Raw genomic sequence first — 16,479 nt, forward strand, 5'->3', positions numbered from 1 at the left:
GAGTCAGCAGGTGGCAGCACATCAGCATCTTCATGGACTTCCTGCACAGAGCTGCAGTGTCGGCAAAAACATTCAATGTTCCACAACTCCACATATTTCATGTTACCACACGTTTCTTATGTTAAGTCAGTGGGTATCTACTTTATTTAATTTGCCATTAAATACATTTATTTGAGCTTTAATTCACTACAGCGGATTTCTGTGTTCATTCACAGCACTGAATGTAAATAAAAACCTGGTTTTAAGCTGTTTGTCAGCTTTATTTCCTGTTTGTGTGTTTTTTGTTGCTGTTAAAGAATTGTATTATCATTATTATCTGTATCACATGAAGGAGTTTGACCGGTTATTTCTGTTGAACTGACTTTGTGTAAGTAAAAGACTCAAACAGAAACATCCTGCAGTCACATCCGGCAATTAAAATACCCACAGAGACTCTTCACATTGAACTCTTGGCTCCTGAAGTTCAGCTTGTTGTGCTTCTGATTAAGCTTTCTTATATTTTAGGACAGAGGCTAAACGCTGACTCATGTGTGCCTGAGGGATCAGCGTATTTTTTTGTTGACGTTCACACTGTGTCCACACGCTGCACTCATGGCTGCTGAGTCATCTGATATCAAGGGACTGTAGATCTCAGATGGGATCAGACTAGAAACCAATATTAAACATTAGAGGAGGGCGTGTTACACGCTGTGGCCAATCACATCCACTGCTTTCATCCCCTTTAAACACTGGTCTCCATAACATTGTGCTGGTTTCAAATTAAAGGGCACAGCTGACTGTTAGATTATAGATTATACACTCACCGGCCACTTTATTAGGCACACCTTGCTAGTACCAGGTTGGACCCCCTTTTGCCTTCAGAACTGCTTCAATTCTTCATGGCATACATTTAACAAGGTGTTTGAAACATTCCTCAGAGACTTTGGTCCATATTGACATGAAAGCATCACGCAGTTACTGCACATCCATGATGCGAATCTCCCGTTCCACCACATACCAAAGGTGCTCTGTTGGATTAAGATCTGGTGACTGTGGAGGCTGTTGGAGTTCAGTGAACTCATTGTCATGTTCAAGAAACCAGTTTGAGGTGATTTGAGCTTTGTGACATGGTGCATTATCCTGCTGGAAGTAGCCATCAGAGGATGGTACACTGTGGTCATAAAGGGATGGACATGGTCAGAAACAACACTCAGGAAGGCTGTCGTGTTTAAACGATGCTCAGTTGGTACTAAGGGGCCCAAAATGTGCCAAGAAAATATCCCTCACACCATCACACCACCAGCAGCAGCCTGAACCTTTGATACAAGGCAGGATGGATCCATGCTTTCATGTTGTTTACGCCAAATTCTGATTCCCCCCCCTCCCCGCTACAAATTACTGAAGGGTTTGTCAGCTGAAGAATGTTAAGTTTACTTCTGTAATTGGCGAGGAAGAATGTAAATAGGGTTAGGTGATGGAGGACTCAATCGGTAACAATATTTTCATGAAGCATTGAGTGTTTTCTAAACCTCACGTGGTAACGTGCTTCCTGTGCAGCTGGTTCTGGGGATTTTGTTTTAGGTGAGATTAGACTCTACAGAAAGACTGAACATAAATCCAGCTCCTCTACATTATTAACGACGACTTCATTAAAAAAAAAGGAAACATTTAAATGTAAAAGCATATTTATTCACATAATTGAGCTTATACAGGTTACAGTAAAGTGAAGAAAATTCAACCTGTATCACAAGATTGTACACATCTGAAACAAAACAATCATTCTATAATAAACAATAAAGTTTCATCTGATACAGAAAAGACAAATTACGCAATAACATATAGGTTGTGTTGTGTTCAACAAGTGCTAAATTTTTTTGCAGATTGCTGTGTTTAATTCAAATTGTGGACCCTCGCTCATATCTGTTCGTCCAGAAGAGAAATTAGAAGCAGCAGAGAAGCTGACTGGCTGCAGTGAGTAATGATGCTTAATAAACTGTTTATATTGCACACAGTGAAAAACTGTTTTTAGCCTGCTGAAGCTCCTGTAGTTTATGTTCAACTTCGACCAAATTCATATTGTGTTGCTGATTCTGTCGAAACTCTCACTGTCTACAGAGGACACTAAAACCAGAGAAGAAGTTACATTTTGTCCTGTTGATATGAAGCTTAATGCATTTACACTAATTAGTAACTGTTCAGGTCACCTGACTTTTCAGGAGGAGGTTTATATGAACAATGTTCTGATGAGTGCTGTTTTCTACAGACAAAAACAAAAACAACACCAACAACAACAACAACAAGCAACAAACAAAGAACTGACAGTCCAACTACGATGCTACGAAATCCATCCTTGTTTCCTCCCTCCTTGTTTCCAGCTGTGTGATCTGCAGAGCAGAAAACAGGATTGACCTATCAGCAAATCTGAACTGCACAAACCCACCTGAGGAGTCGGGACTCTACTAACCCACCTGAGGAGTCGGGACTCTACTAACCCACCTGAGGAGTCGGGACTCTACTAACCCACCTGAGGAGTCGGGACTCTACTAACCCACCTGAGTCTGTAACATTCAGGTCGATCAGGTGCTTGATCTCTTGTCGTGCGTTAGTTACAATCCGACACTCGTATGTTCCAGTGTCGTTGAAGGTGACGTTCTTCAGGACAACAGAAGCGTCTCCGTCCTTCAGCTCTGGATCTCTCAGCTCCACTCGACCTTGAAAAGATTCATGCTGGTAGTTTTCATACGGCCGCTCGTTTCGGTAAAAGAACACGTAACCGTCTGACTTCAGGTCAGGTCTGGTCCACTCTAACAGTGTGACGGAGGCATCTCTGAGACCCTGACACTGAAGAGAGACGTCCTGTCCAGGATTCACTTTTATCTCTCGCTGATCTAAAAACAAACACAGAAAAGAAAATCCTGAATTAGTTAGAAAGCAAAACTAGTTTTAAAAGATTCAAGCAGCTCAACAGGAAGGAGATGCTGAAGATTTGTTTGGACGTAAAGTTTGTTCACATAAACTAATTTTAACATCCCAAGATCTGCTGTGACAGCGGAGATGATGTTCATCACATGAGACACACAAACAGCTTTTCACATGATTCACCCTGACTAACTTGTGAAAACATGAACTTCAGATCAAACAAAAACAGAGTGATGCAAACTAGAGGTTGAATAACGAGAACCGGTTGCGAGTTGGAACCGTGGATTCCTTAAACCTGTGTGTTTCAATTCTGTTCATCAGTTCCTAACTTTTTGCTTATTTCACTTGTGCTGCTGACTGAACTGCAGTAAACATGTTACAGTCCATAAAAGTGTCACTATAAGTGGAATCAATACAATTTAAACAATACCCAACCCTTTACTGACTGAAAAGTGAAGGACGCTTCGGTGCTGAATAGCAGTCGCGTTATGCTGATAGTTCAAACGTCTGTTGAAAGGCAGTCATTTCATAAGCAACAGCTATGTATTTGATAGATAAATGCAGAACAGAAGGATGATGAATGCCCAAGAAGTTCTGGCAATGACACGAGGCGGGGGGGCCTGAGTGGGAGAACGCTCCGTTTCTTTATTCTCATAGCATCGGCTAACTTAAGCAGCAAGTTACTTTGTTATGGCTGGACTGGCAGACCCAAGTGCAGGACTAAGAGAGGGAGGAGACTGGAGTATTTATTGCAGGGTTGAAGGGATCGGATATTGAGCCGGGGACGAGTGGGGCAGAGAGGAAGACTGAGAGTCTGACTCCAGCATGAAAAACATGTTATTTTTGAGCGTTACTTTGTTTGCTGTGAAAGGAAGTCAGGCGTGTGGAAAGAAAACAAAATTTTCAATTCTCAAAATTAAAATTATATGCATACCCAAGCATCGAATATTCAAATATTCCTTCAGACTGAACCTGCCAGTATTTTACCTCACCTGTTTTCTAAACAAAATGTTGTTTAGAGGAAAGCTGATGTTTACGACATTGTCAACTGTAAAATGAAACATGTCCTTTTCTTCCTCTGACTCCCGTCCATGAGAAAATCTCATTAGAGGTGGAGGACGTGTTGTGGACCTGACAGAGAACCGGCTCTCTTCACTGAAAATAACGGCCTCGCACTTGTTTGGTGTGAAAACCAGGACAGTGACCCCCATCACTCACTCAGATGCACTGCGGTAACCAGGTTCTAGTCCGCTTCCTCCAGAGGCCTGATTGCTTAAATGTCATGTGGGGGAGAGCGGTGGAAGTTGAGCAAGTTTTACTTGTGACATCTTTAAAGTGAGGACATAACTGTCTCCAACTAAAATATATATTTTACGATGTGGTGCATCCCTGGGAAGAATCACTTTGGATCCAAAATGAACAGTTTTCAAAATCTGACTTACCAAAAAAAGATCAGCTTGCCCACAATGAGGGGTAAGTTGAGCCACAGGGGGGTCGGGGACATAATTTCTCTCAAACGCCACTTCACAACATTTCATTGCACGTAGATCGTGAAACACAGCTAGATTTTGTAGGGCTGAAACGATTCATCGATTAAATCCATAAAATCAATTAATAAATGTCCAAAATATGGGATTATTTCAAGCTAAAGAAACTCTGTAATGTTACTGTCTGTCCACCGTAAATCTAAATTTATGGTGTTCTGCCTGCGGACCACAGACAAGTTAACAGCAACTTTAGCATGTTACTGAAATCATGGTTGATTGTTTAGTTGAAGATGAAGTCATCAGCTGAAAATGTACACGTGCATTTGTTGTTGTTCTCGTGAGTTGGAACCTCACAGTCATGAGTTAACTGCGTGTCGGGGAGCTGCACCTTTTAACTCACCTGCAGCTCTCTGTGGCTCAGACAATCCTGCTACCTGCCTGTGCTGATCCATCCTTTACCCAGATTCTTTGTCTTTATAATCGCCATCTTTATAACAAACAACAGCTGTTTCGTGTGCAGGATCGCTCATTTCCCTCCATAGTAATAAAATAGCAATGACACTAAAACAATCAGCAGTGTAGCGCAGCTGCAGGTTTCGAACTGTCTCTCAGTATCAACAAGGTCTCGCCGAGTTAAACATGACTTTATGTTTTGTTTACATTAGGAAATTCTCCTCAGATAAGAAATGCATGCACATTTAGTGTGTGTCAGTGCAACCTACACACACTCACAAAGACGCAGCTCACCTTCAGATGCAGAGACCAGAGAGAGGATCAGGAAACAGAAGAAAACCACGAGCGACATTTTAGCTGACAGAGTTGTGCCAGCTGTTCCCTTCTGCTGCTGTTGTTGTTGTTAGAATCAGAAACGAAGGGCGGAGTTTAGCGCCTGTGCTTGTCTGATTTCAACATCTGAGCCTCCCCAACGGGAGAAAACATAACTCGAAGCTCTTGTGCAACGTTGCAACTTTTTACAGCCTATGGTTGCACACGTTTCAAGCAAACATGCAGTTCAACCTGGAAACGTTGCAAACGGGTGCAAAACGTTTGGAAACTGCGCTCTGCCCTGCTGTTTATCCAGTGAGATGAGATGAAAACCAGAGGGCGAGTTCAATCCCAAAACATTCTGCAACGTTTTCGGATTGAACGACATGTTTCCTTGCAACGTTGTGCAAAGTTGTGCGACGGGCTTCGAGGTGTCAACAGGTTTTACCCAGTCAGCTGCGACACGTTTGTAAACACAAGTGTTAAAAAGGCCGGAAGATGCAGTGCGCTTGCGTACACACACAAAAAAAGGTTTTGTCGCGCTGAACTCGCCCCAGGTGTAAGAAATAAAGACAAACCGCAGATTTAACGTTACCTGACCGCCACATTCACACAGACATCAAACATTTGGTTGAGAATTTCTCTCTCCGCAAGTTGTTTATGTATTTATTCTATTGTTTACACAAATAAGAGCTACAAACTCTGTAAGCCTCGGCTTCCTTTTGAAACCGCAATCTGCACCACAGCTATAAGACCTTTTCACAAGGGAAGCGTTTTACGCACCTCGTAATTCATCTTCAGTGAGAGGCGCGTGGGTAGGAAGGGAAGCGCGTGCAGGCGGAATGATCTATCTGCGGTCTATAAGAGGATAAATGTTGTATTTGTGTCCTGGCCGGTCAATAAACTGAGTTACTCACCCACACATCGTCCACTCAGGTAGAAACTGCTGGTCTCTGGGGAAGAAACTGCTTCTTATCGGTATCCGTCACTGCAGAGAACAGACGCAGAACAGATCCAGAACAGATCCAGAACAGACGCAGAACAGACGCAGAACAGATCCAGAACAGACGCAGAACAGATCCAGAACAGACGCAGAACAGATCCAGAACAGACGCAGAACAGATCCAGACAAGGTGGGAAACCCTGCGTGTATCACTTCTCCTCGTGCTCTCCACATTGAATGACTTGTTGTTCTTCTTCTTCTTTTTGTTTTATGGCAGATTACAACCATGACTTGTAAAGGTGCATACCGCCACCTACCGCATCGGAGTATAAATAAATAAATAAATAAACAAGAAACAAACTAAAACAAATAATCAAACTAAAAAACTAAAACTAAATCCTATTATATATCCCTACATTTTTCAGATATTGTACACCAGCTTTCTGTGGATCCTTTACTCCATCTCCACTTCCTTCCTGCCTGACTTGTCTTTTGATTTAGCCTCATCCTCTCATCCCTGTATTTCCTACAGTGTAGCAGCACATGTGGATTTACGTTCCAAACATTCATCTGATGGACTTTTGCCCATTAAAAACAGTGTTTTATGATCCTGATCGCACCGACTGCTTTGTCTTGTTTTGCTTTATTGACTTTACAGATACACATACCTTATATTTAAATAGTTATGTTTAGGTTACACTTTAGTTAAATAAAGCACTTTTCGATCACTTACGCTGCCTTGTTCCCTCTTTTGTCATGACCCTTCAGCCAGGTTGTGACACCTGTGAGTGTTTTAGTATTTTCCCTCTGTGAGCCTGAAGAAGCAACGGGCGAAACAAGTCGCTCACAATAAATGGAGTAAAGTCATTACAGTGTAGCTTGTTTTGTTTTTTTTATAACCTTATCCTGCGCTCTACCAGCACCTGGCTGTTGTTGCTGTGCACGGGGAATTTCTTGTTTTATTGTTATATACACCTTTTTCTATAGGCTACTTTCTGACTCTGCTGCTACAATCACATCACTAAAACGTTTGCCTTGTAATTTTTCTTGTATAGTTTCTGTTTTGCATCTACTCTATTTCAGTTTTATAGGCTAAACCTCTTACTTTTTTATTCTCTCTGTATTTCTTTCAGTTCTTATGCCCCCTCTGAGAACCAATAAAGCATAAACTTGTCTTTATTCTTCAGGACACCAGTTCATCAAGTGGAGATCTCTTTAACTTAACAGAAGGATTTAATAAGTCACTTGGGATGAAGCACAAACTGTCAGCAGAATGTGGAGAACAGAAAAACACACCACTTATTCCAGCTTGGGAATGTTCACATTATGTCTTTAACAATTATCTCCTGTGTTATTTATTTGTTGTGAGACCGTGGTTGTTTTTAGTTTCACCGAAAAGCTCCCTGACTTCACCGATTAGTTGTTTTTCTGTTCTGTAACAAGACATCATGAATCTTAAATGCAACAATTCACGTGAACTAAATCTTAATTTTTCCCCTTCAAAACATGATTTTACATTAAAATGTAAAAACAATGAATCAGACCTCTAACATGCTGAACAGTGGACGGTGCTGACATGAACAAACTCTACTCACGGTGCTAATAAACTATAATGAATGATCTGTTTTCCTTGTTGTTACTATAAATATAAACTTTCCCTGCAATTTTATTACTAGAACAGACTTTTAGTGGGTCAAGAGTTTTTGTACACTCCTTCAACGAACTTCTTTGTTGATTTTAGTCCGTTCCTCCTGACAGGTCTCTCGGTCAGCCACTCCAAGACTCTTATGTTGTTGTCTGTTCTCACAACTTTGGTGGCATGTTAGGTCCTGCTGAAAGACCCAGTAACGTCTATTATAATAATGTATCAGATCCTACTCACTGTTTGTTCTAACTCATATTTCATGAGTCCTACAGCAGCTGCTGGGCAACCTGTCTTTATCTTTAAGACCACAGGTTCCTGAAACCGCCAGAAAAAGTGAGACTGTTATAAGAGAAGTTCCTCTAACTGTGTTAATATCCAAAGGTCAGGCGTGTTATGACTGCTGTCCTTGTATTGAACTTGTTTTTCTAAGAAGAGGCCATATTCCTTTATCACGTACTGTTTTACGCCCAAGTATTGCTATAAATGTTATGTCTATCAGAAAAGAGAATGTTTTATTAAACAATATAATCTTTACGCCACGTTGTTAGCCTGTGTATGGTGTGTATGGCTAGAAATGTTAGTGTAGTTTTGTAATTTAAAAATCCTACATATTTAGAGGTGTAGACACACAGAACTCACATTTGAAAAGAGGGTCCTCCATCGTGCAGCAAAGTCTGTTACACACATTAGCTCTTACTAGTATGCATTGTCAGATCTTGTGCTGTGTTGACGCTTTTAGGTTTTTCCTCTTTGGATAAAAGCGTCTGCCAAATGAATAAATGCAATGTTATGTACACACAACTGTGATGAAAATAGTTCAGTACTCAATGCTTTATTCAGAAAAAACACACCACCATCTGCTGGTGAAGACAATGTAATGCAACAAAGCTGACAATCAGTAAATGCACGTCAGCTAATGTGTTAATGCCCAATTTATTAAGTGTTTACTTTGATGATCAGGGCTTTGACACAGTGTTCGTGGGTTCAAACCATCTCTGTAGGTGAATTTAACAGGTAGGCCTACTAATGAATGTAGGTCTAAAAAATTACGAGATAATAGTGTAATGGAGCAGAGTGCAAAGAAAGCTGGAATAAACATGTTTGTGCAGCTGTTATTATGTACATGAGGTAGTTTAAAATGATATAGTATAAACAATATATAAAATGTGAACAGGAACTGAGTAACAAAAATTACAAATAAATAATAATAAATAGTATAGTATACAGGTTGTGTAAATATTTGTATACACTGTATCTCACAAAAGTGACAACACCCTTCACATTATTGTAAATATTTGATTGTATCTTTTCATGTGACAACACTGAAGAAATGACACTTTGCTACAATGTAAAGCAGTGAGTGTGCAGCTTGTGTAATAGTGTAAATTTGCTGTCCCCTCAAAATAAAGCATGTCTAAACCGCTGGCAACAAAAGTGAGTACTGTTTACACAATATACTCAACATTACTCATACATTTCCATGTTATTAACGAGCTCCCTGAGCTTTACAGAGCAGATAAAAACACGTTCTGACTGTAAAACTCATTTAAGATTTCACATGCTGAAGATTGTAAAGTGAAAACTTGAGAGTTACATCTTATATAATAAATAACTGGTGTCACAAACAGGATAATGTTAACTGAGAGTACTTTTATTTTTCTCTTTAAACCTCTGTTTCATTTCTTCAACTATCATTTTTATTATGGATCAGATGTTTCTTTAATGTTTTTTTTTTTAAATTGTGTCTGTAATCTTTTCAGGCTTCAGACTTTTATTTATTTATGCTCTGTTTCAGAGCACTGCATTTATTGTAAATCACTTTGTGCAAAGTTGTGCAAAGTTACAATAAATACATTAAATGCAGTAACAGATATTGTAAAGAGGAAGTGCAATCCTCCCAAATTAAAAGCTAAAAGTTATTAGGGTTTATGTATAATGGTGGAAGGCCTCAGACATTTCAGTATACTGTGTAAATTTAATAACACATTTTTTGATTAGTATCTGAGCATGATGATTTTAGAGAATACAAACAGCAGCTTCAGAGTATGCAAGCCGTTTTAACATTTATTACATATACTTATTTATTAGTTACTAGTAACTATTCCATTAGTTACTATCTAAAAATGGAATAAGTACCAGAGATCAAATTGAAGATATCTGTAACTTGAATAGCAACTAGTAAGAATAATTTTGGAGATATCTTCAAACTCAGTAATTTGCATAAATGCATAAACATTAGGTAGACTCCTGACGCTGAAGAAGGACATCTGGGTCGGCCCTTTCCTGCCACTAGATAAAATAAGTATATATATCAAAATAAAAGCCAATTATAGGCTAAGTATGTTAGCAACAGCAGATGACATACGTTTACAAGTTATTGATACAAATATCTTTAATGCTGTTCATTTCAATTGGTATTTCATGTTTATGGTTTAGCTATTTGCAACCTTGTTATCTAGGGCCACAGCATACTTTGTCTTTTTATATTAAATGTGGCAATAAACAAAAGACAATTTAAAAATAGAGACATTTGTTTTGTTCTTCAGCTCAGATTTAAACCTGCATGTCCTTCTGTTCTAACTCTTAGCAGCTCTGACAACAAACTCAAATCAGAAATGTCATAATGTAGGGGGTGGTGATGGGCAACCTCTGACATATATAAAAATTGTAAGTCGCTTTGGATTAAAGTGTCAGCTAAATTTATAAATGCAATGTGAAATTTTATTCAACATATAGATTATACATTATTTCAATTGGCATTTAACGTACAAGCTTTGGCTGCAGAACATTGACATTTTACGAGGTCCGGCAGGCCTGTTGAAAGAACAAAAACATAATTGTTCTTTTTTTAAAATCAGTGTTAACGCTGTGAATGTCTTCTTGTGACATCCATTAAGCCTTTGAGGCAGTATGCTTACATCTGGGCAGTGCAAGAAAAAACAATGAAAGATAAAAAGTAAATAATACTACCTTGGCATGTGTCGTTCTTAATTTCTAATTGTGTCCCTTAAAGCATTGATTATCTGTAATACACAGTATATAATATATACTGTATATGTAAATATCAATTTGGTTTTTCTCATAGAGGCAGGGACTGCTCAGGCAAACGGTAAAACCTTAAACTAGAACAAAACTAACAAACATAAATAACATTCCAGGTAATAATAAAAGGACCGTCTTCAAGCAATTATATGTGTATCCAAATATGGTAATATAGGCCTACAAAGTAAACAAAACCCAACAAAACATAGGCCTACAATTTCAAGTCTAGACATTCGCCCAGAACATTCTGCAGTGCATTTTTTGATTTGCTCTGGGGAGAATGTAAACAGCAGTGACAATAGGGCTGTGCGAACATACAGCTTAGCTGATGACCTGCTGTTGTTGTGATGTCAGCTGTAGCAGCAGGAGAGCTGTGAGTGTCGCTGTCTGGAGCTGCTGTGCTGCTTTGGGACAGTCTCGTCCTCTCATGATATTCTAAGAAAATAAAGGTATTTCCACCTGTTCCTCAGTGTTATCGTGTCTAGTTTCAGCTCCAACGATGTGATGGCTGCAACATTGCGATTACTGAAATTACTGAATAGTCATTTTGTTGTTTCCCTTAATGATGGATTTGTCGCAGCAAACTAATTTTTCTGCGCTTGCAAAGTGGGCTGTGCTTCATCTCTGGATATATAACACCAATACAACATGTATGTAAGAAAACACATTTTCCTTTTTTCCAATAAAGAAATATGCAATTCATTTTAGTCCATTATTATTACCACATCTGCGAATAATAAGTTGGAAAAACTAGAGCAAATTTTGAATTAACTCCACCCCAAAAGCTAAACTTGCAAAATAAGTCTACTGGGGAGGAATTAATATTGCATCTGGGAAAAGTTATTTGGTTAGCTTTGATGCTCTTCACATTGATTTTTCATTCATAGTTTAGGTGCTGATGCTCAAAACAGCTTGGTGCTCATTTTGAGCTGCAGCCTTAGGGGAAATCTGGTTAATGAATCATTACAGATAGGATTGTTCATGTTTGCCTTCATTTGTTCATTAAAATCCAAAAGAATAATCTCCTTGTTAGCCTAATTTGCTTTACTAACCTCACCGTCACCACTGTTTTTCCTTTAAATTTCACTATCAAGATGTACAGTATGTGTAAAGGACAGAGCAGTGACCTGACAACTTAAAGGAGATCTATTTTAGTGCTTTTCCAGTCCTATATTGTAGCTCTTTTTGGTGGCCGTGTCACAGGTGTTACCCAATCAGCTGCAACAAGTTTGTAAACACAACGGCATTAAAAAGGCAGGAAAATGCAGTGCGCTTGTTTACACAATAGGGTGTTCAGGGAACCACCTTTTCCATTGAAAACATTTTGCCATGTTTTGTAGGTGCCGAACTCGCCACAGGCGACAATGAGTCAGAACTGCACTTTTAATGGTCTCCGGGACATAAAAACTACATGAATGGAATCAGCAGCAAAATCTCATAAAAATTGCTGAAAAAGTTTGACGACTTTGCCCCAAAATAAGGTTTAAAAAGTGTTTTTCCCAACCGTTTATACTTCTGCTACGCATGCGTCACTACTACCACGCATTAGAGGTAGCGTTACGTGGATGTAGGAAAATTAAGACCTGTTTAAAATTATTTAAAAACACAAACCTCAGCGAATTTAAGAGTTTTTAAGGCCTAATATTTTGATTTTGAAATTTTAGACTTTTCAAGACCTCAGCGAAAACCCTGAATTTTGCAATAATTACTAGCTGTTCAGCTCACTGGGTCACCTGTTATTATAAGGTGTGTATGAATCATGCTCTGATGAACTCTATTTCTTCTACAAATATAAACAACAACAACAAAAAGCAGCACACCAATAACTGACAGTCCAACTACGATGCTAGGAAATCCCTCCTTGTTTCCTCCCTCTTTGTTTCCTCCATCCTTGTTTCCAGCTGTGTGATCTGCAGAGCAGAAAACAGGTGTGAATTATCAGCAAATCTGAAATTCACAACCCCCCCCGAGGAGTCGGGACTCTACTAACCCACCTGAGGAGTCGGGACTCTACTAACCCACCTGAGGAGTCGGGACTCTACTAACCCTCCTGAGGAGTCGGGACTCTACTAACCCACCTGAGGAGTCGGGACTCTACTAACCCACCTGAGGAGTCGGGACTCTACTAACCCACCTGAGGAGTCGGGACTCTACTAACCCACCCGAGGAGTCGGGACTCTACTAACCCACCCGAGGAGTCGGGACTCTACTAACCCACCTGAGGAGTCGGGACTCTACTAACCCACCCGAGGAGTCGGGACTCTACTAACCCACCCGAGGAGTCGGGACTCTACTAACCCACCTGAGGAGTCGGGACTCTACTAACCCTCCTGAGGAGTCGGGACTCTACTAACCCACCTGAGGAGTCGGGACTCTACTAACCCTCCTGAGGAGTCGGGACTCTACTAACCCACCTGAGGAGTCGGGACTCTACTAACCCTCCTGAGGAGTCGGGACTCTACTAACCCACCTGAGGAGTCGGGACTCTACTAACCCTCCTGAGGAGTCTGGACTCTACTAACCCACCTGAGGAGTCGGGACTCTACTAACCCACCTGAGGAGTCGGGACTCTACTAACCCACCTGAGGAGTCGGGACTCTACTAACCCACCTGAGGAGTCGGGACTCTACTAACCCACCTGAGGAGTCGGGACTCTACTAACCCACCTGAGGAGTCGGGACTCTACTAACCCACCCGAGGAGTCGGGACTCTACTAACCCACCTGAGGAGTCGGGACTCTACTAACCCTCCTGAGGAGTCGGGACTCTACTAACCCACCTGAGGAGTCGGGACTCTACTAACCCTCCTGAGGAGTCGGGACTCTACTAACCCACCTGAGGAGTCGGGACTCTACTAACCCACCTGAGGAGTCGGGACTCTACTAACCCACCTGAGGAGTCGGGACTCTACTAACCCACCTGAGGAGTCGGGACTCTACTAACCCTCCTGAGTCTGTAACCTTCAGGTCGATCAGGTGCTTGATCTCTTGTCGTGCGTTAGTTACAATCCGACACTCGTATGTTCCAGTGTCGTTGAAGGTGACGTTCTTCAGGACAACAGAAGCGTCTCCGTCCTTCATCTCTGGATCTCTCAGCTCCACTCGACCATGAAAAGATTCATGCTGGTAGTTTTCATACGGCCGCTCGTTTCGGTAAAAGAACAAGAAACCGTCTGACTTCAGGTCAGGTCTGGTCCACTCTGAAAGTTTGACAGAGGCATTTCTGGGACCCTGACACAGAAGAGAGACGTCCTGTCCAGGATTCACTTTTATCTCTCGCTGATCTAAAAACAAAAACAGAAAAGAAAAGAAAATCCTGAATTAGTTAGAAAACAAAACTAGTTTAAAAAGATTCAAGCAGCTCAACAGGAAGGAGATGCTGAAGATTTGTTTGGGCATAAAGTTTGTTCATCAGATGCACTGCGGTAACCAGGTTCTAGTCCGCTTCCTCCAGAGGCCTGATTGCTTAAATGTCATGTAGGGAAGAGCGGGGGAAGTTGAGCAAGTTTTACTTTGGTGCATCCTCGTGAAGAATCACTTTGGATCCAAAATGAACAGTTTTCAAAATCTGACTTACCAAAAAAAGATCAGCTTGCCCACAATGAGGGGTAAGTTGAGCCACAGGGGGGTCGGGGACATAATTTTGTCGTGCCATCTCAAACGCCACTTCACAACATTTCATTGCACATAGATCGTGAAACACAGCTAGATTTTGTAGGGCTGAAACGATTTCGATTAAATCCATAAAATCGATTAATAAATGTCCAAAATATGGGATTATTTCAAGCTAAAGAAACTCTGTAATGTTACTGTCTGTCCACCGTAAATCAAAATTTATGGTGTTCTGCCTGCGGACCACAGACAAGTTAACAGCAACTTTAGCATGTAACTGAAATCATGGTTGATTGTAAATGTACACGTGCGTTTGTTGTTCTCCTTTTTGGGCCATGAGTTGGAACCTCACAGTCATGAGTTAACTGCGTGTCGGGGAGCTGCACCTTTTAACTCACCTGCAGCGCTCTCTGTGGCTCAGACAATCCCTGCTACCTGCCTGTGCTGATCCAACCTACACACGCTCACAAAGACGCAGCTCACCTTCAGATGCAGAGACCAGAGAGAGGATCAGGAAACAGAAGAAAACCACGAGCGACATTTTAGCTGACAGAGTCGTGCCAGCTGTTTCCTTCTGCTGCTGTTGTTGTTGTTGTTGTTGTTATTACAATCGGAAACGAAGGGCGGAGTTTAGCGCCTGTGCTTGTCTGATTTCAACATCTGAGTCTACCCAATGGGAGAAAAGATAACTCGAAACTCTTGTGCAACGTTGCAACTTTTTACAGTCTATGGTTGCACACGTTTCAAGCAAACATGCAGTTCAACCTGGAAACGTTGCAAACTGGTGCAAAACGTTTGGAAACTGCGCTCTGCCCTGCTGTTTATCCAGTGAGATGAGATGAAAACCAGAGGGCGAGTTCAATCCCAAAACATTCTGCAACGTTTTCGGATTGAACGACATGTTTCCTTGCAACGTTGTGCAAAGTTGTGCGACGGGCTTCGAGGTGTCAACAGGTTTTACCCAGTCAGCTGCGACACGTTTATAAACACAAGTGTTAAAAAGGCCGGAAGACGCAGTGCGCTTGCGTACACACACAAAAAAAGGTTTTGTCGCGCTGAACTCGCCCCAGGTGTAAGAAATAAAGACAGACCGCAGATTTAACGTTACCTGACCGCCACATTCACACAGACATCAAACATTTGGTTGAGAATATCTCTCTCCGCAAGTTGTTTATGTATTTATTCTATTGTTTACACAAATAAGAGCTACAAACTCTGTAAGCCTCGGCTTCCTTTTGAAACCGCAATCTGCACCACAGCTATAAGACCTTTTCACAAGGGAAGCGTTTTACGCACCTCGTAATTCATCTTCAGTGAGAGGCGCGTGGGTAGGAAGGGAAGCGCGTGCAGGCGGAATGATCTATCTGCGGTCTATAAGAGGATAAATGTTGTATTTGTGTCCTGGCCGGTCAATAAACTGAGTTACTCACCCACACATCGTCCCCTCAGGTAGAAACTGCTGGTCTCTGGGGAAGAAACTGCTTCTTATCGGAGTTTTACGAGATGTTCGGATCCCTCCGTCACTGCAGAGAACAGACGCAGAACAGACGCAGAACAGATCCAGAACAGATCCAGACAAGGTGGGAAACCCTGTGTTTATCACTTCTCCTCGTGCTCTCCACATTGAATGACTTGTTGTTCTTCTTTTTGTTTTATGGCAGATTACAACCATGACTTGTAAAGGTGTTTTTTAATATAATTAACAAGGGAAGGACAAGATCGGAAGGTGATGTCCACTAAAAATAAATTAAAAAACAAACAACCCAAAAAGTAAATAAAATAAATTAAATAGAGGGGGGATAATAAGGAGTAAAGTAACAAAGTTTTGGAGTAAAGCTAGGGATTTTCTGTAAGGTTAAGGTCATCAACTAATTTAGAGAGCTTAATAGCGTTCTTTTTAATATGTTTAAGAGATGAAAAGTTAAGACACAGCTCTTTATGAAAAATGTAGAAATTTGGCATCGATTTCATGAATTTGTTTTTATGTATTAATTGATTGTATTTGACTTTTCCATCTCTGAGACAGAAATGAAACTGATGAGTAATGTTGATTATAGTGATTGTGATGTTTCCTATCTTTAGGTTTGTC

General features: G+C 40.8%; 2 protein-coding genes across 7 annotated transcripts in view; both read right to left on the minus strand.

Moving 5' to 3' along the window:
- LOC119911619 (coxsackievirus and adenovirus receptor homolog) overlaps nt 1-16,479 on the minus strand; it is a 185,895-nt gene that overhangs the window by 66,023 nt on the left and 103,393 nt on the right. The gene's annotated exons all lie outside the window — the stretch shown is intronic.
- Nucleotides 1,647-15,020, minus strand: LOC119911630 (coxsackievirus and adenovirus receptor homolog). 5 transcript variants are annotated; one of them, XR_005445929.1, is made up of 3 exons: nt 6,068-6,324; nt 2,532-2,867; nt 1,647-2,363 (listed from the first exon to the last, which is right to left on the minus strand). XR_005445929.1 is itself a non-coding variant. In XM_038730569.1 (3 exons), exons 1-3 carry the CDS (start codon nt 14,929-14,931, stop codon nt 2,164-2,166), a joined length of 594 nt encoding a protein of 197 aa, XP_038586497.1. In that variant the 5' UTR covers nt 14,932-14,968; the 3' UTR covers nt 1,647-2,163. The 5 variants fall into 5 exon arrangements, 4 of the variants coding, with proteins under 4 accessions (XP_038586497.1, XP_038586496.1, XP_038586498.1 ...); XM_038730569.1 differs by lacking the exon at nt 6,068-6,324 and adding an exon at nt 14,874-14,968; XM_038730568.1 differs by lacking the exon at nt 6,068-6,324 and adding an exon at nt 5,133-5,284.

This window comes from Micropterus salmoides, unplaced genomic scaffold (genome assembly GCF_014851395.1).
Source record: "Micropterus salmoides isolate LMB-PRFRI ecotype aquatic unplaced genomic scaffold, ASM1485139v1 Ms_hic_scaffold_2, whole genome shotgun sequence".
Classification (NCBI taxonomy): domain Eukaryota; kingdom Metazoa; phylum Chordata; class Actinopteri; order Centrarchiformes; family Centrarchidae; genus Micropterus; species Micropterus salmoides.

What these genes read in the sequence shown, in the direction of transcription:
- LOC119911630 (XM_038730569.1), bottom strand. Translation starts at nt 14,931, where the DNA reads ATGTCGCTCGTGGTTTTCTTCTGTTTCCTGATCCTCTCTCTGGTCTCT. An exon ending in TCTGGTCTCTGCATCTGAAG is followed by an intron (nt 2,868 to 14,873) that starts GTGAGCTGCGTC and finishes GTTTGTTTTTAG; the next exon opens with ATCAGCGAGAGATAAAAGTG. An exon ending in CCTGAATGTTACAGACTCAG is followed by an intron (nt 2,364 to 2,531) that starts GTGGGTTAGTAG and finishes TCTGCTCTGCAG; the next exon opens with ATCACACAGCTGGAAACAAG.